A 22,940-nucleotide genomic window follows, 5' to 3' on the forward strand; every position below is an offset into this window, starting at 1 on the left:
CCAGCTTCATGGGACTGCTCTTGCATGGTTCAACTTCTACCAACCCAAATGCAGCCTGTTCTCTTCCTACTCTTATAAGTCACCTTTGGAGTCCTCCAAGGGTATGATCATTGTCCCCTCCTCTTTTTTGTCTATATTTTGTCTATGCTGCCCCTCAGTTACAGCATCTGCAACTCTACCTTTCCAATAATTCCACTGACCTCAAGGCCACCTCCCTGCTGTCAGACTGCCTGCTGAAAGTCCAGTCATGAATGCATTAAAATTACTTGAACTGAATATCAGGAAGACCTAATTCATCATTTTGGTTCCTGCTACAAACCTGCACAATTTCTACTGAATCTATTCTCTTTCCAAAATGTCCTTCCTCAAATTTTTCACCTTTCTCACTCTTTGTATCTGGCAGTGTTGCTACAGCAGGGCGAGCTGATTTTATTTTCCTTAATAATTAAGCAATTAGACAGTTCCAAGGTAAGTATATTCATGGATCTGCCCAGCCATGAACTTAAATAACTCTTTTCTAATGCTGACAGGAAGGTTCAAAGTGACTTTGTGGCTTGTAACCATGTCTTTGTGAGGCAAACACTATAATAGCTTTGTTGCCAAACTAGTGATTTCAGGATGATTGTTATATTCGGTGTGTATTTTCATTTTGCTACCAAATGTCTGCTCTAAACTTATTAATCTTGACCTCTTTTATTTGTAAATATAGAAGATTACTGACATTCTAATGACTTCTGCACCAAAACCTGCTGCCCCTGCTGATTTGCAGAATATAATTGCCCAACACTTCAAAAGTGAACGGTCTGTCATAGAACTCGAGCAACTGAAACTGCCAGGTATGGAACTTGTTTTCTCAAGTATACACTGAGTTGTGTTCATTGAGGATTGCAGTATTATTTCTCTTTAAACAAAAAGGAGATCTTACTGTTTTTAGCCCAGTCAAGATATATTTGAAATGCTCTGTGAATGTAGTATATTCTCCTGATTCTACTTCATAATTTTAGCCACGGAAAATATGAAATATCATTAGTTAGATTGTTGAGATATGAATGCAATTTAAATAAAAACGTTGTCAGTTTAATTAAAAATTTTAAACCAGTTTATGCCATATGAAGAAAATCCCTATTTGTTTCGATAGTCATAGTTTTATTTGTTTTTTTTCAGATTCCTGTTTTCTTCAGAGCAATGACCTCACGCATACCCTGTCCTCTTACCTGAAGCAAGGTAAGTGGCTTACATACAGCACTGTCACAGAATCACAGTGCAGAAGAGGCCCTTCGGCCCATTGAGTCTGCACCGACACGTGAGAAACACCTCACCTACCTACCTAATCCCATTTGCCAGCACTTGCTCGGGGGTCATGTAACAATAAGTCAGTCCACGTTATACCACAAGCTTTGTCTGAAGAAAGATTAAATTTGATTATTTATTTCACAATAGCCCTCATATATATTAGCTAAAATCTATTTAGTGCAGATAAAGGAATAACAAAGGGTGCACTTCTCCTACACATTCTGACAAAGAACAGCAGTTTCATGGGTGATGTGAAAAGTGACAGTAAATCTCAAGTTCCCAGCACTGATCTATTCCTGGCTGCACAAAAGCCAAGCAATACAAAACTATTGCACAGCACTCAAGATCATGTGAGTTGCAGTATAGATGCAGCCGAGTGTAAAGCCATATTTTAAAATGTCCAGGCAGGAGCATTTTTGCTTCTAGATCCCCTGGACAGTTTTAAAAGTTCCTTTTGGAATTATTTAATGTTAGGCCCAAGCAGATACTCCCACCTGTGTCCTCCCAATGTTGAAATTGTGAGGGAGCAGAATGCCGCACAAGCATCAAAAGATCCGTTGTTTATTCTCTTGATGGCAATCAGACTGAGGTCATTCTTCAGTTTAATGAAGGTTGCAGCTGTCATACAATGGTCTCAGCTCAGTAGCTGTAGCATAGGCACAGCCTAATCTGACAAAATTGGACCAATTTGCTATGATTTTATATTGGTCACGCATCATTCTTTTACTACAGTCTTCGCAAAAATAAGAAATCCTTCACAGTATTATTTATATGTTTAATGTTGCCCAGTTTCAGGTGAATATTGTATTTTGTGAAATTTTATGCTAGAGAGGAAAATTGTGGACTTATGTAGAATAATGCTCTTTAAAAGATAGATAAAGATTCAGATTCAGTCATCTTTTAATATAAGTCAATCCTGACCTTTCCTTAAATTTAGTATCACTATGACAAACTAAATATTTATTAGAATCTTCTGGAGAGTCATTTATTTCTGTATTTCTGTTATTGAATTTTGGAAATGCACTGCATTAAGTATATGCAGACTTACCACATGACTGAAATATGCAGCTCGTTTGAAGGCTACTAAGGACACTTTTTAAATGCTAAATGTTTTAGATTTTTATTTGCTTGAATTTTGAAAATTAAACAATAATCTAATCAATATCTTTAACATTATAACTGGATTTGAGTGTAAAAACCTGACAAATAATGAGTCAAAGTGTGCATTTTTAGATTTTTTTTCATCTCAATTTTTGTTTATTTTAGTTTTTTTAATGGTTTTGTACTTGAGTTGATAGGTATTTATTGTGAATTTAACAAACTTTTGACCAGTTTTAAATTTTTTTTCCATACAGTATAGATTTGATATATATACCAAATGTCACCTATTTAAAATGATTGTTGAAGTGGTGTATGTCTGTCTACAGTTTGTCCCAAATGGGTGAAGTTGTGTAAGAACCACACCAAGAACAAGTCTGTGCTGATGTTGATAATATGCAGCTCCGCCCTCCGAGCCTTGGAAATGATCAGGTAAAGGAAGAACTTTCACGACCTCTGGACATCGAAAGTATCTCTCGAACATTTTGTTTTTTGATGTGTGATAAATTGTTATTGTAAGCAAATGCAGCAACTAGTTTGCAGTTAACAAGGTTCCACAAATAGTAATAACTAGTAATCAGTTGAGTGAGGAATAAAACTTAGTAAAGTCACCAAGAGTACAGTCTCCTCGCTTCAAGTAGTGTCATGGGATATTCAATGTCCACTAAACAGGAAGCTGTGGCCTCAGTTTAATGTCTCATCCAAAAGTGGGCATCTGCAACAATGCAGCACTTTGCAGTACTGCACAGAAATGCCAGTCTGAAATATATATCACATTCCTGGAGTGGAGCTTGAGTCTTTTGGCTCAGAGGCAAGTTTGCAACCACTGAGTGAAGTTTTTCCAAAATTACACCTGGAAACATTTTTACTTTTGTTTATTCATTCAAGGGATGTGGGTGTCGCTGGCTAGATCAACATTTATTGCCCATCCCTAATTGCGTTTGAATTGCTGTAGTCCATGTGGTATAGGTACACCTACAGTGCTGTTAGGGAGGGACTTCCAGGATTTTGAGCCAACGACAGTGAAGGAACGGCGATATATATCCAAGTCAGGATGATGAGTGGCTTGGAGGGAAATTTGCACGTGGTGGTGTTCCCATGTGTCTGCTGCCCATGTCCTTCTAAATGGTGGCAGTTGTGGGTTTGGAAGGTGCTGTCTAAGGCACCTTGGTGACTTCTTACAGTGCATCTTGTAGATGATACACACTGTTCCAACAATGTGTCGATGGTGGAGGGAGTGAATGTTTGTGGATAGGGTGCCAATCAAATGGGCTGCTTTGTCCTGGATGCTATCAAGCTTCTTGATAGTTGTTGAAGCTGCACTCATCCAGGCAAGTGTATTCCATCACACTCCTGACTTGTGCCTTGGAGATGGTGGACAGGCTTTGAGAAATCAGGAGCTGAGTTACTCGTTGCAGGATTCCTAGCCTCTGACCTGCTCTTGTAGCCATAGTATTTATATGTCTAGTCCAGTTCAGTTCCTGGTCAATGGTAGCCCCCAGAATGTTGATAGTGGGGGATTCAGCGATGGTAATACCATTGAATGTGAAGGAATGATAGTTGGATTCACTCTTGTTTGGAGATGGTCATTGCCTGGCCCTTGTATGGCGCAAATGTCACTTGCCACTTGTCAGTCCTGGAATGTTGTCCAGGTCTTGCTGCATTTGGACATGGACTACTGCTGTAATTATTTTTTTGAAGTGTAATACCATCATTACTGTATTGCATTTAACTTCTTTTGCACTTCCATGCAAAATTATACTTGCTGGCTATCACTTTTTTGGGTTTTCTTCCTCCATCACTTCATGGCATGATGGCATTTTCCATAAGCAGACTGAACTTTCTCTGAACCCAAACCTGGATCTTTATTCATTGCTTTGAATGAGTTAACCTGACTAACTTTAACTTAATTTCCTATTTGGTGCCTGCAATTGCTGGTGGCATTTAAATGAGGTATAAAGTTGCTTTTTGCTCGGGCCTGAAGTCTGAGTATAGTGCTGTCATCCACTCATTTTACTCACATTTTGGGCACAACTCGACTTTCCTGGCCCTAGTACTCTTACCAGTTGCCTTACTTTTCATTCTGCTGAGGTACTTATATCTTTGCCAAAATCAGTAAAGATAATTAGACTAGACTGGCAGACTGTAGACCCTCACGGTCAGCGGATATTCAACTTTTACATTCCACATTCTGACGTGAGGCTCTTTCACATAGATAGATCACAACCAACCAAGGATCTAAACTCCAGGAGGAGCTGGAAGTTTTTGGAAGTATTGGTAATGGGAGTAAACTGGAGGAAAGGAAAAAGCAAATTGTATGGATCGAAAGAATGTTAACTTCACAAAGTGCAAAGTTCCCTATTTTAATAACATGTGGTATACCTTCCACCCATTTCTGCTCCTGCACAGCTAACATTTCTCTCTGAGCTTTTTAAATGCAGGCTTTAACCCATTTAAAGTAAACAGTCCATGACTACAGTGTATCTCATTTGTTTTGGCAGACTGATTACAGCTTTTAAAGGTGACTGTAAGACTCTAAAATTATTTGCAAAGCATATAAAGGTAAGCACGAATCTCATTAGAATTGCATTATTTCAGCTAACTTTTAATAGGTGATAGATGATCATGAGGGTTCATTTTACTTTATTTGATGGACTGACCGTGAAATGGTGAAATAATCTGGCAGCAACTATTTCATGTGCTTCTAAAGGGCATGAATGAAAGAAGCTCACTCTTATTTTTGAACAAAATGTAATAGAACTTTACCAGCATAAACATTTCCTTCATTACAACCCTTGCATAAACGAGCACATGATAACAAACTGTTTTGCCAATTCCAATCAGCCAGCAATGAACAAGGTGACTGAGCAAAATGTAATGCTTTCAGCCTACATTTGATTCAGCTCTATGTTCAATTTGAAAAGTTAATGTTGGATTGTGCAAGTGCCTCTGAAATAAATGTTGCAGAATCCTCCAGACACACGAAAGTAAATCTACCAGCGGTCAGGGAGAATTTAGAAAATATTCACCCTGAATGAACTTTTTCCACCTTTTCAGAGAAGCAGCTAATAACTAATTTAATGAGAAAATAGTGTGAAGAATTTACTTGACACATGGGAGAGAAACTGGCCTTTCTCAAGATTGGGCAAAAATAGGCTTGGGGGACCAATTTTTGTTCCTACCCGTAAGTGTGTTAGCTGCAAAATTGGAAGCCAAAGACCGACAGAAGTCCAGGGCACCTGCCTTAAATGGACATTGTACTAACTTATCAGGGAAATGATGCATGATGGAAATTGCTTATCAGTTGTGTAGAGTATGTGTCATGTGGTAATTGTTTAAATGAAAGGTGAGGATAAACAGGTGGAGGACATACATTACTTGAGAACGTAAAAAGAGTAAGGTTAGGAGCTATACACTGATAACGTTTCACTTTGTGAATAAATCTAAACTGAGTAAAGATTAACTTCTGGCCTCCTTCACCAACTGGCTGTCAGAAGTTTAACACCACATGCGCTCTATTCAGTTTTTCTGAACCTATAGCATCCTGACAAGCAGTCCTCAAAAGTTAATATTTTGTTACATTTATTTATGTGAAGCCAAGAAGATCAGGAATTATTTTCGTGAAGAATTTGGGTTGGGGGTGTGGGTGGTGGGAAAGCACTCCCAGCCCTTCCCCCTCCCCTTTATCTCCATACACACCCTTCAATGTGGCATATCACTTCTTCCTTGATCAGTAAAACAAGATATTTTGAATTATGCGTCTGTCTGGATTGTTATAATCTGTATCTGTTTTGTAATGTTACAATTTATTAGAGTATCTCATCGTATTCCCTTTCTCATCCAGGTAGAAGAGCAGATAAAATGGCTTGCCAAGGGGGTCATACATCTTGGTGTCGGAACACCAGCACGCATTAGAAACCTGATAGACCAAGGTATAAATCCTATATTGTTTAAATGGGTTTGTTTTTACTCCTTAAGTTTATTCAGAGAGTTCCTCACTGATTATTTTGTATATGCTTAACACTTCTCATCCAGTGTGCGTTACAGTTAAAATCGGCCGTGTGCCAATGTCTAACACTGATCCCTCCGGCTGCGATTTTAACCTGCTCTTCTGAGCAGGTGAGAAGAACACCCACCAGAAATCAGTAGACTAATTCTTTAAATATGCAGATCAGTCCCAAGTGTTGACTTTGGGCTTTTCCAACAGACCAACCAAGCAGAAACAAGTGTCAGTGCCTGGAGAGGTTAGGTTTTTTTTGACCATTACTTGTTGGACCTGGAGAAGTAGGAGTGTTCCTCCAGGCTCCACATTGAGGGATAGATGTTTGGCTCCGTGGCGCTGGTTTCTTTGGCACCAGAGCTCCCATTTTGTGGCCAATATAGTCTCCACACACCAACAATTCTGGAGCGGATTGTGCTGGATGTCATTTTGATCAAGGCCAACCAAGAAGCAATTTTGCCCACACCAAAGTGATCAATAAACTACAGTATTAACATATGCAAATCAGAGGCCTAAAGACTGCTTCTGCTCCCTTTTGCATCTATGGTGTACGCCTGAGGCAGCCAGCACCAGGGCTGATTGCTTCCGGGTAAACCAATGCTAAATAGCACGGAATTAAAAAATAAGCTAAGTACTTACTACAGTACTTACCTCTGCTCTCAGTCTAGAAATGTTCAACCTCTCTCCTGACTCCAACCCCTCCAGGCACCCCAAGCCCCAACCCTGGCCATGACCCCCTAGTACCCAGCCCCTCTCCATCTCTGCCAATGGCACTCCCAACCTACTCCAACAATTATCTAGATTTTCATGATCTTCTTTCCCGAAGCCCAACTGGAGCCCTCCAGTCACGTTCCAAGGCCCAGCCAATTGTCCCTCCATACCCCAGCAATCTTGCCCAATCACTTCACTGAAAATTTGCACATGAAGTAGTTCCCACCAGCTACATGATAATGAGGTCCAAGGCCCAAAGTCCCAGGCTTGTCTGAAATCCCCACCCTGTGAATTTGAGCACTCACCCGCTGACTGATATTATGCTAATGCTGCTACCCAGTTAGCAGTTTCAGTCAGGTTCAGGCAGAAAGTCTCCTGGGCCTCATGCTGCTGCATTCTTGTTCTTGCAAGAATTCCCACCTACAGTATACAGAGGAAAGATTCACAGCCATTAACACCAGGAAAGGCATTGAGGAGACATTGTCCTCTGAATTGGTTCACTGAGATAGGAACGGTCTGAAGGAAGGGGGAACAACTGAATGGCCAATAAAAGGTGAAGGAATGGTTGGCAATGAAGAAGGAAATAAGATGAGAGTGCAGGAGTGGGAAGGGGAGAGGAAAACGAATGAACAGAAAGGGAAGAGGGAAATGGATGGCACTTGTGGGAGGTCTCAGTGGAAGTGAGAATGATGCTGAAGGAAGGGGAACTATGCATTTGGGTCTAGGAGAATGGAGAATGCTACCATTAACTGATGGGGATGAAAAGGTAGAATGGGGCAGAAATGAGAGTTATGTTTTAGGATGGGGATTTTGGAGAATGCTACCATTAACCAATGAGGAGTGGGGTAGGAGAGTGCCAGAGTAAACTGGAAGTGAGGGGAAAGGGTTCCATCTTGAACAAAAGATGGAGGATAAGAAATGTAGTAGTTTTGAGGAGCGTGGAAGCTGGGCACCAGCTTGAACTGAGATTGAAAGCAAGAAGAGTGCCAGCTTGATTTAAGGGTGAAGAGTGCCATTATGAACTTCAGTGGTTAGAAGAGGAGAATGTCACTGTTAAAGTTTAGGGAGTTAAATTTTATATCTTCAGGCTTACATGTTTTGTGCCTCCAATGCAGATGAAGAAACATTGACACACCTAATGTTTAACCTGCAATCCTGTTGCTGTTTGTTTTTGCACATCTTAGATTTAGAAACCAAGGCTTGGGTATTGTGCCAGACAAAATTGAAGCATGAAATAGACAAGGCAAAATTAAGTCATGTCTATATTCCAGTCTGTCAAAACTATGCACACAGTCTGGCCTATTCCTATAGAATTATACCTTAACCTGAAAAATTAAACATATAATTTAATTCAAGATACCTTAAACTGAAAATAAAACATATAATTTAATTCAACGTAAACTGAATTGTTGTCATTATACGCACATTCTACGATAGATTTTAGTTTAAAGGGGAAACAGATGCAACTACATTTCTCCAAGCCCCAGAAGGTTATAAAGAGCATTTATTGTATTTGTGTCTCATTCATCCCTTGTAACAAGTTTGTGCATTTCAGAATTGCTGGTTAGAGAGAATCTGGAATCAGATACTTTAGCCCAGATTTTTGCGGAACAGGACCAACTCTGGAGGCCTTTAAAAATGTCAGATGGGACTTAATTCTGGGATTCTCACCTCCATTCCCATTTCCGGCAGTTTTTGCCAGCACAGGATAAGGGTGTGGTTTGTAACCCTGCACTCACAACTTGGCCATCTCCACTGCAGGGATAGGCATCTCATAGCCTCGTCACAATTTTCATGGAGTCCATAATGAGGCCACCTGACAACTATATCAACAGAAGATGACCAGACAGTCACTAATGGAATCAGCTCAGTAGGGGGTCTGTTTAGAGAGTTTGATGGAGAGTGTCCGCTTTGACTTATTGCCATCTTTATGAGGTTATAATAAACTTTTTTTTTTATGTGGTGTTTCAATGTCAGTATGTTCATTTGGGCAAGTTTAAAAATGTGAATTGGGGTAAAGCTTCTGTTATTGATCCAACAAATGACTATGTCTGATTGACCCTTGTAAGAGCAGCTGTTATTTTCCAAAGGGGATTTTTTTGGGTGTTCTTGGTGTTTTTTATGAGCATTTCAAACATTTGCCCTTGCTATATGGATCACTGGTTCTGTACATACTGCATACTGGGTGAATGGACATGGAGGATGCAGGGAGAATGAAAAAAGCATAGGACTGTATGAAGGGGCATTGGAACCATGGATAAAATATGGGGTGTTGTGAGGGGTGGGGGTTACAGGACCTAACAGCCTTTAATACAACTAGAGCAAAGTTTCCGAAACCTGAGGTCAGCCTTCTAATCAGCCTGCCTTGGCACTCGCCCGCCTCCGTGGTCGCCTCCACATGTGGTGGGCCCAACTCTATCCAGCCGCTGCCTCCCCGGAGTAAACATATGGTAGTGTGGGGGCCATTTTAAAAGAGACGAGTCTAAACCTGACCTTCCTAGTTCCTCCATGAAAATCTGGCCCTTTGTATACTTCACTCCTCCTGACAATACAGCACAGTATTCCACTGCAGTGACATTATAAATGGAAATGGGGAGGGGGGTGGTGGGGTTCAGGATAGCCTTCTCCATTCATGATATAAGAGACAGGAACTGCAAACTTACATAAGGGGCAAGTATATTAAAATTAATTTGCTCAAAATTACTTACAACTAGCAGTTCAATACTGAAGGAATGACAATCATGACTAATGATTGTGAATGTTAACTCTTTCCTGTTGTCCAGATGGACTCAGCCTGCAGTCACTGAAATATATAATTCTTGATTGGAATTGGCATGATCAGAAGTTTAGAAGATTAATGGATATTCCAGAGGTATTTATGACTTACAAACTACCCATGAACAGGCATATGTGTGAATGAAATACCTGCCTGCAGCATTTATATTATCTAACATCTTCCAATTTAATGCAAGTATTACATTCGTATGTCATTGTGTATGGACTGTGGATGAATTAGATCCAATTCCAGCGAGTGGTCTATAATTTGCTTGAAGAAGTTAGTCATATTATAACTGTAAGTAGATCTCAAACATAATTTAACATCTGGGACAATTTACTGCTGTAGAAATAATTATGCAACAAGCACAACTGATTCATGATGTCCCAAATCATGATTTGTTTTATATTTTACTGCAGCTGATGAATCTATTCATGGCAAATAGAACTAAATTGAGATGCCCAAGATTTGTTACAAGAAGAATATGGTGTATCTTACTAACTTGTTAAGTTTAAAAGTCTTTACAATGAATCACCAAGCTGACTTTAAAGTCATTTTAATGCAGATTATTTTGTAAAGGAAATGCTCCATTGAGTTAACTAGTCATTTTTTATGCAATGGAATGAAAATTGGGCATGTTCTACAATGAGCGAGCAGCTTGCTCTGCCAAATTACCATCCAGGCAGTGAAGCTGAAAATCTCTTATAAGTTTATAAATCACAATACCGCTCCTGACAATTTAGGAGAAGTAGTTGCTGATCAAAACATTTGCCCCACAAGCCCAAGCATCATCTCAGAACCAATAGGTTTGAAATGGATCCTGGTTTGTGTGTGTGGGTGGGGGATAGATACTTGCCAGAGAGGCTTTTTTTTAAAAACAAAAAAACTGCAGATGCTGGAAATCCAAAACAAAAACAGAATTACCTGGAAAAACTCAGCAGGTCTGGCAGCATCGGCGGAGAAGAAAAGAGTTGACGTTTCGAGTCCTCATGACCCTTCGACAGAACTTGCGTTCGAGTCCAAGAAAGAATGAGGACTCGAAACGTCAACTCTTTTCTTCTCCGCCGATGCTGCCAGACCTGCTGAGTTTTTCCAGGTAATTCTGTTTTTGTTTTAGGCTTTTTTTTAAGTTAAGTTAAGAAAACTAAGTCAGGTGGAGGAATGGGTTGACTGAAGTTTCTAGCATTTGTTTTCTAAGTCAAAGCTTTGCTCAGCAACTTTCTGACATAATAAAACTGCTCAGGAGCAACTGGGTTAGATTTCAAAAACTGAGATAATGCTCTTAATATTTAGCTAATGTAAGCTTCATATATATGGTACATATTGATTTTTTGAGCCAATCATTCCCCATATGCATTATGAGGTAATCATGCTCTTCATAGAGATATCTCTCTCTCTCTCTCTCTCTCTCTCTATATATATATATATATATATATATATAATATATGCGCACACATACTTGTATAACTTAAACTGATCATTCACCGTATATATTAGACCAGTCAATTGTTCTTTAATATATTAAATGAGCTAGTCATTGTCTGCATATAGCTGATCATTATTTGTATCTTACTGATATTTTTGTATAAGATTAGAAGCTAATACTCTCTATATAATTTAGAGCTAAGTCATATTCTGTATATTTTAGGTGAAACAGGAAACACTGAAACTGCTGGAAACAAGTCTCATACCGGCCTGTAAAAGTGGATCTGTGAAACTGGGCCTCTTCTAATACCAATTATTTCCTGCCAAAGATTAACCTTGTTTGTTTGCTTCCACCTATTTAGGAGCAGACAGTATGGCATTTAATTATTTTAAATTGCATGCTTAATCCTGAATTTAATAAAATAGATAACATTCTTAATAGCTTGTCTGATTTTATAGCCTTTTTACACTTTGTAGCAGTGCATTTGGTTTTATCTTCAAGCCTTTATTTGTGAGTACGGATAGTGAGACAGAATGTTTTTTCAATATACTTCAAGTATAGCAAGTGAGATGGATATATGTGAACAAGTAAATCAAAATGAACAAGACTTAGACAAATATAAATACACAAATGTTATTTCAACTGCATTTTTAATACCATAATAACTAAGATCATTTTTCTTGTCTTAACTTTTTTTTAATTCGTTCATGGAATGTGGGCATCACTGGTTAGACCAGCATTTATTGCCCGTCCCTAATTACCCTTGAACTGAGTGGCTTGCTAGATCATTTCAGAGGCCGTTTAAGAGTCAACCACATTGCTGTGGGTCTGAAGTCACATATAGGCCAGACCAGGTAAGGACAGCAGATTTCCTTCTCTAAAGGAAGGTTTAGTGAACCAGATGGGTTTTTCTGACAATCGACAATGTTTTCTTTTGTTATGGTCATCATTAAACTTTTAATTCCAGGTTTTTATTGAATCCAAATTCCCCCATCTGCCATGGTAAGATTCGAACCCGGGTCCCCAGAGCATTACCCTGGGTCTCTGGAATACCAGTCCATTGACATATAACATGGTGAAACATGATGTAATGTGCTGCAACATGACCATGTGATACTGTCTCTAGAGAAAGTAGAAAGAAGTCAGAATGAAGATAAAACTATCTAAATTTAACCAGATTATTTTCCCATATCTAGATCTGGAGCTTCTCTACAATCTGAAGCAATACGATTTGCCATTTAGAGCACGCATCCTGATAAATATCTTTCCATTAATATTTATAAGGGATAATGCAATTTCCAATATTTTTTAATTATCGCTTTTAAAAATGTTATAAGATTTTGTAGAACCATAAAAAAGCTATGGTGCAGAAAGCGGTCATTCAGCCCATCGTGTCTGTGCCATCCATAAAAAGGAAAAAAGAAACTAGCCGCTCATTTTTAATCCCATTTTCTAGTCCGTAGCCTTGCAGGTTACAGCACTTCAAATGCATATCGAGGTACCTTTTAAATGAGTTGAGCGTTTCAACCTCAACCACCAATTTAGGCAGTGAATTCCAGATGCCCATCACCCTCTGGGTGGAAAAGATTTTCCTCATGTCCCCTCTAATCCTTCTACCAATCACCTTAAATCTGTGCCCACTGGTAATTGACTCCTCAGCTAGGGAAACTTGTCTTTCCTGTCTACCCTATCTAGGCCTCTCATAATTTTGTACACCTCAATTAGGTCATCCCTCAGACTCCTCTGTTCTAAGGAAGACAACCCTAGCCTATGCAGTCTTTCTTCATAGTTGCAAGAAATTATTTATTATAAGCACCTGTGGTGATTTCCCTTGTAGTATGATGAGATAACCAAATATTTGCCTGATGTATAACAGAATTCAAAAATGTAATAGGACAGCCCATCAGCTGCAATGCTAACATCACAGAGGCAGACCCCCCCCGCCTAAATTACTGAGCAATTTTTCTCCCTATCTTCACTTTTCCCTGGCTCTACTCTTCCTTATAAGCTATTCATATGTAACACCTTCTAGTTCTACCAAAAGATAATCAACCTGAAATATTAAACCTGCCTTCTACTGTCCACAGATGCTGCCTGACCTGCTGGTTTGTAGCATTTTCTATTGTTATTTCAGACTTAGCATCAGCAATATTTTGCTTTTTAATTGCACCATTGTGGGAACTAGGAAGCGGAGGACATAAAATAGAAATGTTTCTTTATTTAGCTAATTGTAATATAACTAGAATGACATCACCGTAAAGCAATCCTCCAAGGTCTAATTTTCTAAGAAAAGGTATCCTCTTTACATTTACTGCATTCATTTAAGTAGTTTGTAATAATAGCATTTTACCATAAAATGGCCCAGTACCCATTTGTTCATCATGAGACAGAACATGTGTGTAAATAATTTCTCTAAAAATTGAGACTCTGGGAAATAATTGCAATTGGAAGCATTCACAATTAATGCAGGTATTTGCTGAAGATTGTTACTAACAAAGGGCAGAATCATCCCAGATTTGCACTAAATTCAGTTACAAGTGGGTAAAATGATTTTTACCTGCTGGCTGCAATGATGTCTTCACAACGTTTCATCCCAAACCTGCCGCGTTAGTAATGCACTCCTGGGAAACACGCTATTTCCATGGCAGGCGGGCTTTCATTTGCCCACCACGCCATCACCTCGCCGCTTCATTGTGCTGGGTGCCATATTTAAAGTGCAGCCGCACGCACACCTCTCAGTGCTTCCAGCCTATGGCTTCTACACAGAAGACATGGCCCCAAAAGGCAGGAAAACCACAGCCCCCAGGTTCAATGATGCGTCCCTTGAGCGCCTGTTGGATGCCGTGGAGTCTCGCCATGATGCCCTCTACCCCTGCTCTGGCCATAGGATGGACAGCAACATCACTAATGCAGCTTGGGAGGCGGTGGCAGCAGTGGACAGCGCCAATGTCCTGCAAAGGAGAACAGCCACCCAGTGTCGCAAAAGGATGAATGATCTCCATTCCACTTGGGTAAGTTACTCTTCTCATCACACTCAACTCTCACACTCAAATCCATCACATAACTGCCAGTTTAAGGGACATCACCATTCAGTCTCTCTCACACACCTCCATTGTCCTCATCCCGTCCATGGGACTACGCACCACCCACAGGCATACTTATCATCTGGCTTGGCAGGCATCCTGCTTACACTCCCTCCATCTGTATTCATGCAGAACAAGCTGGCACACAACAAGAGTGAGAGGTGGAGGAATGCCTGAAATTGAGGTCTTCACGAACTTTGAAAACAGAGCCATCCAGCTGGCTGGTGAGGATCTGGACCGGTCCTTTTCTGACGGCGAGGTCGGCAGTGCTCTACCAAGTGAGGATCCAGCAGTGCAACATCCATCAGACAACCATGCTGTGAGTGATGTGTCCTGTTTCACAGGCCCACTGCCATGCACTAATTATCTCTCCTTGCTTTCACGGGCACATCTGGAAAACAGCTGAGGGGGTCCACAACCCAGGGTCTCCAATCAAATAGAAATCTGATGAAACCACCCGTCCCTGCTGAAACCCGTCACAGTGCTCACCCCCACACTCCACCAGTGCAGAGATACACACTTCAGTGGGACCTAGCTTTAAGTAGCCTCGGGATCACAATCTGGCGAGCACATCGCACTTTCTGATCCACAGAACGCAGAGGATTGCTGGAGGCCAGAAATTTGCTGAGTCCGAGTCAGATGATGAGCTTCTGGACTCAGTCATTTTACAGTTGTTGAAACTGCAAAGGCAAGCTCGGGAACATCAGGAAGGGATGTCCGCTGTACTCCTCAGATTGCAAGGCATGATGGAGGGGTCCTTTTGCCTTCAGGCTGAGGAGATAGTGCCGGCATTGCAATGCACCGAGGCCAACACTGTTAGGATGACGGCCGCATGGAGACCTTGGTCCAGGACATTGCTCCTGCGCTGCTGCACGGGCTGAACTTTATTGCTGACGCCATAGTTGGCCTCCACCTGAGTGTACACGAGAGTGGTACGGGGCAGCCCGATCTCACTCCAGCTACACCTCCTCAAGGAGTCAACCAGAGGCCCTCATGCATCCATAGGGAGGGGGATCAGCAGATTTCCACCCAGGGGCCATCCATCCAGCTGAACCCGGGAGTGTCCAGCCTATCTGAATCCCCTCCTCTTGTCACCTCAACAGCTCCAGCTCCACAGGCCGAGGAGGGCGCCAGTGACATACAGCAGGACCCTGAAAGTAGACCGCGGAATCCAGGTCACAGCCTCCAGATGACACTCACCAAGGTCATCACAGACAGGGTGTAGCAGTCAGCCCGGGGAGCACCAAGCGGCAGAATTATGGAAGTTAAAAAGATATAGCTGCATAGTCTGGGCACAGGTGTTAATCACATGTATGTAACGTTCAGTATTGTAAATAAACTTCCAAGATTGTCTCCCTGCTTGTGGCTCCTTGTTCTGATGAGCAGTGTTCATGTCACTCAGATGTGAAACCTTTCTGCACATGGTAAAGGCAGGTGTCTCAGTCCAGGGCCTCTTCCCTGTGCATTTTTGCAGCCTTCAGACCAAAGTAATGGTCTGGCCTCTCATTCCCTCGACATATTAGTGATGCCTGCACCTCGATGGTGCTTGTCATTGCTGTCGGAATGTCGTGGGCATGCGTCACAAAGTTCTCCCATTCTCTCTGTGTGCTCTCAGCACCTTTCAAGGTGGGGCTGGCCCCCATCTCTTCAGCATCTGTGACCAGTGATGTTGTGCTCCTGAAGGGCTCAGGTGCTGAAGGCAGGCAAAAGATCAGATGCTTTTAAAGTTTCACGGCTGCATCTCTATGATATGACCTTGATTATAGAGTGCAAGCGAGCTGCCCCTCAACCAGACAGGAGTCAGACATTCTCAGAGGTTATGTGACGATCTGTGGAGTGTCCTCACTGCATGTTGTCATCATCCTCCTGCAATAAAGTGACTATTAAGGCCTGCATTGCATCTCTATGACAGGAGCATTCTCACAGAGGGAATGTGCGTTGCCATTAGCCAGACGAGAGTCAAATGTTCACAGATGCAATGTGAGGATTTATGGTGTCTCCTCACTGCATGTTGTCATCGTCTTCCACAAATCTAGCAGCTAGGAGGGCCTCCCGAACGCGCTTGCCTCGTCCAGCCAGTGCGAGGGCCTCATCAACACCATGTTTGCCTTCGAGGACCTCCCCACCCTCATCACTATCGACATCCTCCTCATCGGAGGAGACCTCCAGCTCCTGCATTTCCTCCTCAGCCAGCTCCTCTCTTCATTGCAGCACCAGGTTGTAAAGGGAGCGGCAGGTGACGATGATGTGTGACCCCCTCTGTGGACTGTATTGCAAGGCTCCAGCAGACTGGTCCAGCCACTGGAATCTCATTTTCAGCATCCCGATGGTTTGCTCCACCAGTTTGTGAGTTGCAGCATGAGCCTCGTTATACCTCCGCTCTGCTGCAGTCTGAGGCTGTCGCACGGATGTCATCAGCCATGTCCTCTTGGGGTTGCCCTTGCACCTTAGGAGCCAACCCTGTTGCCTCTGTGGACCTTGGAAGACTTCAGAGATCTGTGATCAACTCTGATGTAGGAGTCATGGACACTCGCTGGAAACCGTATGAAGACCTGCAGGATGCGTTTCCGGTGGTTGCACACCAGCTGCACATTCAGCGAATGGAATCCCATGCGGTTGACATAGTTGACCCCTTGTTGCAATAGAGATCTGTGCGCCATGTGAGTGCAGTCGATTGCAATGTGCACCTGTGGGAAACCTGAGGACTGGGTGAATCTAATCGCTCTACATCCTGGTCCTCTTGGTCCCGGGCGAAATGCACAAAGTTGTGTGCCCTCGCATAAATGGCATCAGTGACCTCATGGATGCATTTGTTGTTGGAAGCTTGTGATATTCCACAGGGGTCACGTGGACCCCTGAAAGGACCACTGGTGTGGATGTCCTCCTTTTCCTGTGGCGCCAAATCCTGCAGTAGCTAGCAATGCGACCGACCAGTTCTCTAGACATGCGCAGTCTTCAGCGACACTCGTTCTCGGTTATTTGCAGGAATGAAAGGTGGTGTCTCGTGACCCCAGTCTGCCTAGGTGCCAACCAATGACAGTTCGCTGTGGCCCTTCAGCAGTGTGGGCAGGAGCCCCAGCCACCCGCTCTTCCTGAGGGTGCTGCTCCTCCCTCTGCACGGCCAGGCGCCTCCATTGCTCTCTTCTCCATTGTCTTCATTCTCTGTAAGCCATGAGGCACACAGCTAGGTCACTAGGCTCCGTGCTCCTGATGTAGTCCTCCTGCAGCGTGTGGGTTAGCCAGCAAGGAGAGTTTTGAAATTATCAAGTCTGGAGGTAATAAAAATGTGTATGAGGGTTAAGCAGCAGATGAGCTGAGAGGTGGAGATGGGTAATATTACAGGCCAAAGAGTAAATCCAAAATGTTTGTAAAAATATTTGGGTCCTGTTGCCAGCAGTATAGAGCAAAATTCCATCTTAAATGCAGCACCACTGTCCCAGCGCAGGCTGGGGAGCCCACCTCCAATATATAAATGAATCTTAGGCTAGAAGATCAATCAGATTCAGGTGCACATCACAGTGACAGGGAAAAGTGCCACCCCTCCACCTTAGTGATGCATTCCAACAACAGCAGAATACCCAGCCTTTCTGTCAGTGTCCTTTTATAACTGGGCATTGGACTTTCCCTGCACTTGTGGCTCCGAGTAACCTGTGTTGATTTGATCTCTCTTATTCTTCCCTCCCTGTTGTGCTCTGCCTTGCCTCTCCATTTGGCTGTAATTGAGATCTCTCCATGTAAGGGATCACTGGCAACTACTTGCTAATACAGGATATTATACTCATTTATATAAAAACAAAAAAACTGCGGATGCTGGAAATCCAAAACAAAAACAGAATTACCTGGAAAAACTCAGCAGGTCTGGCAGCATCGGCGGAGAAGAAAAGAGTTGACGTCTCGAGTCCTCATGACCCTTCGACAGAACTTGAGTTCGAGTCCAAGAAAGAGTTGAAATATAAGCTGGTTTAAGGTGTATGGGGAGGGCGGAGAGAGAGAGAGAGAGAGAGGAGTGGAGGGGGTTGGTTTGGTTGCAGGGACAAACAAGCAGTGATAGAAGCAGATCATCAAAAGATGTCAACAACAATGTTGACATCTTTTGAAGATCTGCTTCTATCACTGCTTGTTTGTCCCTACAACCAAACCAACCCCCTCCACTTCTCTCTCTCTCTCTCTCTCTCTCTCTCTCTCTCTCTCCGCCCCTCCCCCCACACACCTTAAACCAGCTTATATTTCAACTCTTTCTTGGACTCGAACTCAAGTTCTGTCGAAGGGTCATGAGGACTCGAAACGTCAACTCTTCTTCTCCGCCGATGCTGCCAGACCTGCTGAGTTTTTCCAGGTAATTCTGTTTTTGTTTATTATACTCAATTATCTGCCTGTGACAAGTGGCCTTGCTACCTAGACCACTCTTATCCAAATTAATTTAATGTCAAATCCAGACTAGAAATTATTACATGCAGAGTAATTTAGTGGATAAAAATGAACTCCCAGAAATCAGAGGAACTTTCTGCAAGCACCAAAAGCTTGAAGTGCAGCTGTCAATGCTGGAGGTGTTACTCATTATCTTTGCTGTCAGCTAGCTGATAAAGTATGGCGTGAAGTTCAGGCCTGTGAATCTTGCTGACACATGCTGTTGACATATTTTTGGCTTTAGTTGAAAAAATTGTCAATAGGACACAAATATTGGATTGTTGAACTGGTCCTGTTAAGTTCCCTCGAGCCTGACTAGTCATCAACCCAGAGCTGAAGTCATGCAGTCTTTTTAATCACCTCACCTCATGTGAGTCAATTATCAGCGAATGAAGCACTGATATTTGCATGAGTAATCACTGTGAGTGCAAATCACTGAATTCAAAATGTATAGGCTATGTACTTCTAACATTGGTTTTTAAGTTACATTTAGTTCCAACTGAAGTTTAGATTTGCTTTCAGAGCACTTTAAATTCACAAATGTCAAAGCAGGCCTAGACATGAAGCCAATGTGCATTTGGAATGCTGATCCCTGCAGGGATAGGAAAGGAAATATTTTATTTCTAAACAGATCCAAATTTAAACATAGTAAAGTTGAAACTAAAGCGAGTATTTGATTGACCACTTTCATAAGGGTGGTGAGATATGCAGTTTTGTACGGGACAGTACAGTTTTTAGCCAGTCTGGACACTGTTCGCGGCTGGATGGCTTCATACCTGGTATTTTGACCCATTGCCTGCTTACCTGGATAAGGCATCAGCAGAGTCCTATGCTCATGGCTTTCCCCATCTGCAGCAGCCTCAATATGACGTGGATGCAAAAGCCAGATTGTTTTAATACTTTTTCCCACCAGTCCTTCAGCATTGTCTTTCCAATGGCACAGAATCCTCATGTATGATGAAGTCACCTGACGCGTGTCGCAAACATGTCTGGTTTGGTCGCCTCTGGCACTGGCCACCCTACCTGTCATCTCATCATGTCCATACTTGTTAGACATATGATTTTATTGGCAGCTTGAACTTATTCAAACTTAAACATCTAGTCTTGAACGAGCCAAAGTTTACTCCAACCAAAGTCATTGTCATCATCCCCTGCCACAAGCTCTGTACCTTCTCCATTGACTTCATCTTCCTCCTTGGCCACTTATTTTAGGTTGAACTAAGCTTGCGAAGTCTGTATTCTATTTGCCCCGTATCTTTTCAAAGTGTGCCTATTTCCACCTGGTGGCATCTCCCGTATCTTTTTTTTAATTCATTCATGGGATGTGGGCTTCACTGGCTGGGCCAGCATTTATTGCTCATCCCTAGTTGTCCTTGAGAAGGTAATGGTGAGCTGCCTTCTTGAACCGCTGCAGTCCAAGTGGATACACCCACAGTGCTGTTAGGAAGTGAGTTCCAGGATTTCGACCCAGCGACACTGAAGGAACGACGATATATTTCCAAGTCAGGATGATAAGTGACTTGGAGGGGAACTTCTAGGTGGTGGTGTTCCCATCTATCTGCTCCTACCCCAACCCATCTTCCACTGAAATCCTCATCCATGGCGTTATCATTCCAAACTCAGCTATTCCGTTGCTCTCCTGACTGGCCGCCTGTAAACTTTAGCTGAACCAAACCTCTGTTGCCCATATCCTATCCCATGCTGAGTCCTATTGACCCATCACTCCTATCCCTGCTAATCTAGATTCTGGCCATTGCGACACAAATTAAAAACTCTTCTTTTGTTTAAATCTATCTGTCAGTTCCATTTCTCTAATCTCTTCCAGCATTTACACCCCCTTGACCCAAAAAAAAATATTTGCTACTCCAACTCTGATTTCTTGTGCATTTCCCATCCCTTCACTCCACCATTGACAACCATGCCTTCAGCTGCATGGACGTTATGATCTGGAATTCCATCCCCATGCTCCTCTATCACCTTACCTTCCTCTCCTCCTCTAAGACCGCCCTAAAAATCATTTTCTGCATTTAAGGTACCTTAGAAGTAAAAGTTGTTCTTGTTAAATTATTTTGAGTATGGTGCTATTTTATGGCTTTTAGAGTCCAGATTTAAACAGTGTATTTACTTTGCCACGGAAATCAGTGGATCCACAAAGCCGGGAGCTGAAATCAGTTTTAAGGAACTGTATACCATGGTTCTATTGGAATCTGAGATGGTCCTACCTCCACAAGAAACAGATTCATAAACTTGCAGCAACTCCCCATAAGAATGGATTCCTCATCCATTTGATGAGGATTTAGAAAGGGCTTTACACACAATTACGTCAAGTACCTAAACTGCAAGACAATGCAACATTGCTAATTTAGACATTATTTTGTCTTCTGACAAAATTGTCAAATCTGCAGTGTCAACCAACTGCAGCAGAGTACAGCAGAATTTCTGGATCAAGAACTGCAGTTGATGTGATCTGTGCAATGGAGAAAATTCAAACAACTGAAGATAAGAAGAAAGGAAAATATTTGTCGAAATGAGCTGAATCCAAAAATGGCTGAGGATAGGAAACATTATTATTGATTAGTTTCTGCCATTGCCAAACACCAGGATCAGATGCAAATGTAGTATATAAATTATTGTCCATAAAAGTGCATCACTCTTATTTTGATGCATAGCTTAATTTTGTTGTGATTTTATGCTTGATTTAGTGTTTGCTATTCATGTAATGCGTCACCATTTATTTAAATAAAAAGTTTTACATTTTTTTAGCAATAATTTGGAATAGTTAAGGTTCTTATCCACACCCAAACTCATGGATTAGAAAATAAATCATTGCTCTTGCACTAGGTGGTAGCCTCCTCAAAATGATGTGATAATTTAATTATATTATTTCTGTCAGACTACAAGGTATTTTGAAGTACAACCTCCATCTTGATATTACCTTCAATTGGCATTAGAGGAAGCTAGGCAGAGACTCCATATAGTGTCTTTTTTAGCTAGTTTCTGAACTTGGTTTTACACAAGCTGCCCTTTCTTTCTCAAGTCATCTATGAGATTAGAAACTGGACATGGCCACATAAAGTCTGATTTCTGAATACTCTTCCCCTTTTTGTCAAGTACCTTAATTTGTTTTCCTCACTGGGGTGATGTCTTCATTTATTTGAGAAACAAAAGAACATATTTTAGAATTATGATAATTGACCACTTGAAACAGATTAGATGATTGCGCATTCCAGCGTGCTTGGCTGTAGTGCTTAATTGCATGCCCGTTGATGACAGAATACATGGATGCATGGGGAAACAGGTAGGGAATGAGCATAATGGAGGACTCTAAAGTTCCTTCCTCCTCCTTCAATCCTTCCATTACCTCCACATTCTGCACCTCCAGACTTCCCGCCTTGTCAATGGTCACAGCTAAAGTGACCTCCCACCTGCATCTGTTAAATCTGGCTTGCGTTGTTTGGCCTTCTCCTACGAGCAGATTAAACACAGGCATATGTTAGCTAGAGGAATCTGTGAGAAAATGCGCACAATCAAGTTCCCAGGCTAGCAGCACCTTTATATAAACCTTGAATATGCAGTGTGCAAGAACAGCAAATGGCATTTATATAATGCCTTTCACACTAGAAACAAATCCAGACACGCTTCACAGAGGCATGAGAAAGAAAGGACATGGAAACAAGGCAGGAGATAATGGGAGGGTTGGCCAAAAGCTAATGAAAAAGGTGGGTTTTAGAAAGGGTCTTAAAGGAGGGGAGGGAGGTGAATAGGTGGACGGATTTATAGAGGGAATTCCAGAGTGTAGGGTTTTTGAGCTTGACAGCATGCTTAAAGATTGTCCCCTGCCACATTGTATGGGCCATGGGGTAAACATTGTCAGGCAGCAATACCCCTCGGTAAAACACGAGCATATCTGCACATTTGGAAATTAAACGTAACAGTTGACAGAGCACTTTGTATATCCCTCTGTGATGCTGTTCTGCACATAAACCACAGCCCTGTTAAGATGCCTATAAGGCCACAATGTAAAATTAAATGTCACGGAAGCAGAGCCTACCTTGAAATTTTCCCCATTGCCAGGAAGATTCCTCCTCACTTCCCAGTTTCAGTACACAGATGAAAAATCATTGACTATTTCTGCCAAGTTGCTAT

The 22,940-nt window shown here is 41.9% G+C and overlaps 1 protein-coding gene across 5 annotated transcripts in view; it reads left to right on the forward strand.

Annotated features, from left to right (window-relative positions):
• The window catches only part of cmss1 (cms1 ribosomal small subunit homolog), a 330,534-nt gene extending 318,792 nt beyond the window's left edge, over nucleotides 1-11,742 (forward strand). For all 5 annotated transcript variants that reach the window (XM_041211440.1, XM_041211443.1, XM_041211442.1 and 2 more), the window contains 7 exons: nucleotides 710-836; nucleotides 1,165-1,224; nucleotides 2,721-2,823; nucleotides 4,893-4,953; nucleotides 6,236-6,323; nucleotides 9,886-9,974; nucleotides 11,527-11,742. In XM_041211440.1, the coding sequence (XP_041067374.1) occupies nucleotides 710-836; nucleotides 1,165-1,224; nucleotides 2,721-2,823; nucleotides 4,893-4,953; nucleotides 6,236-6,323; nucleotides 9,886-9,974; nucleotides 11,527-11,610 (612 nt within the window). In that variant the 3' untranslated portion in view covers nucleotides 11,611-11,742. The remainder of the gene's footprint in view (nucleotides 1-709; nucleotides 837-1,164; nucleotides 1,225-2,720; nucleotides 2,824-4,892; nucleotides 4,954-6,235; nucleotides 6,324-9,885; nucleotides 9,975-11,526) is intronic.
• The last annotated feature ends 11,198 nt before the right edge of the window (nucleotides 11,743-22,940 follow it).

Source organism: Carcharodon carcharias, chromosome 18, assembly GCF_017639515.1.
Source record: "Carcharodon carcharias isolate sCarCar2 chromosome 18, sCarCar2.pri, whole genome shotgun sequence".
NCBI classification, from domain to species: Eukaryota; Metazoa; Chordata; class Chondrichthyes; order Lamniformes; family Lamnidae; genus Carcharodon; species Carcharodon carcharias.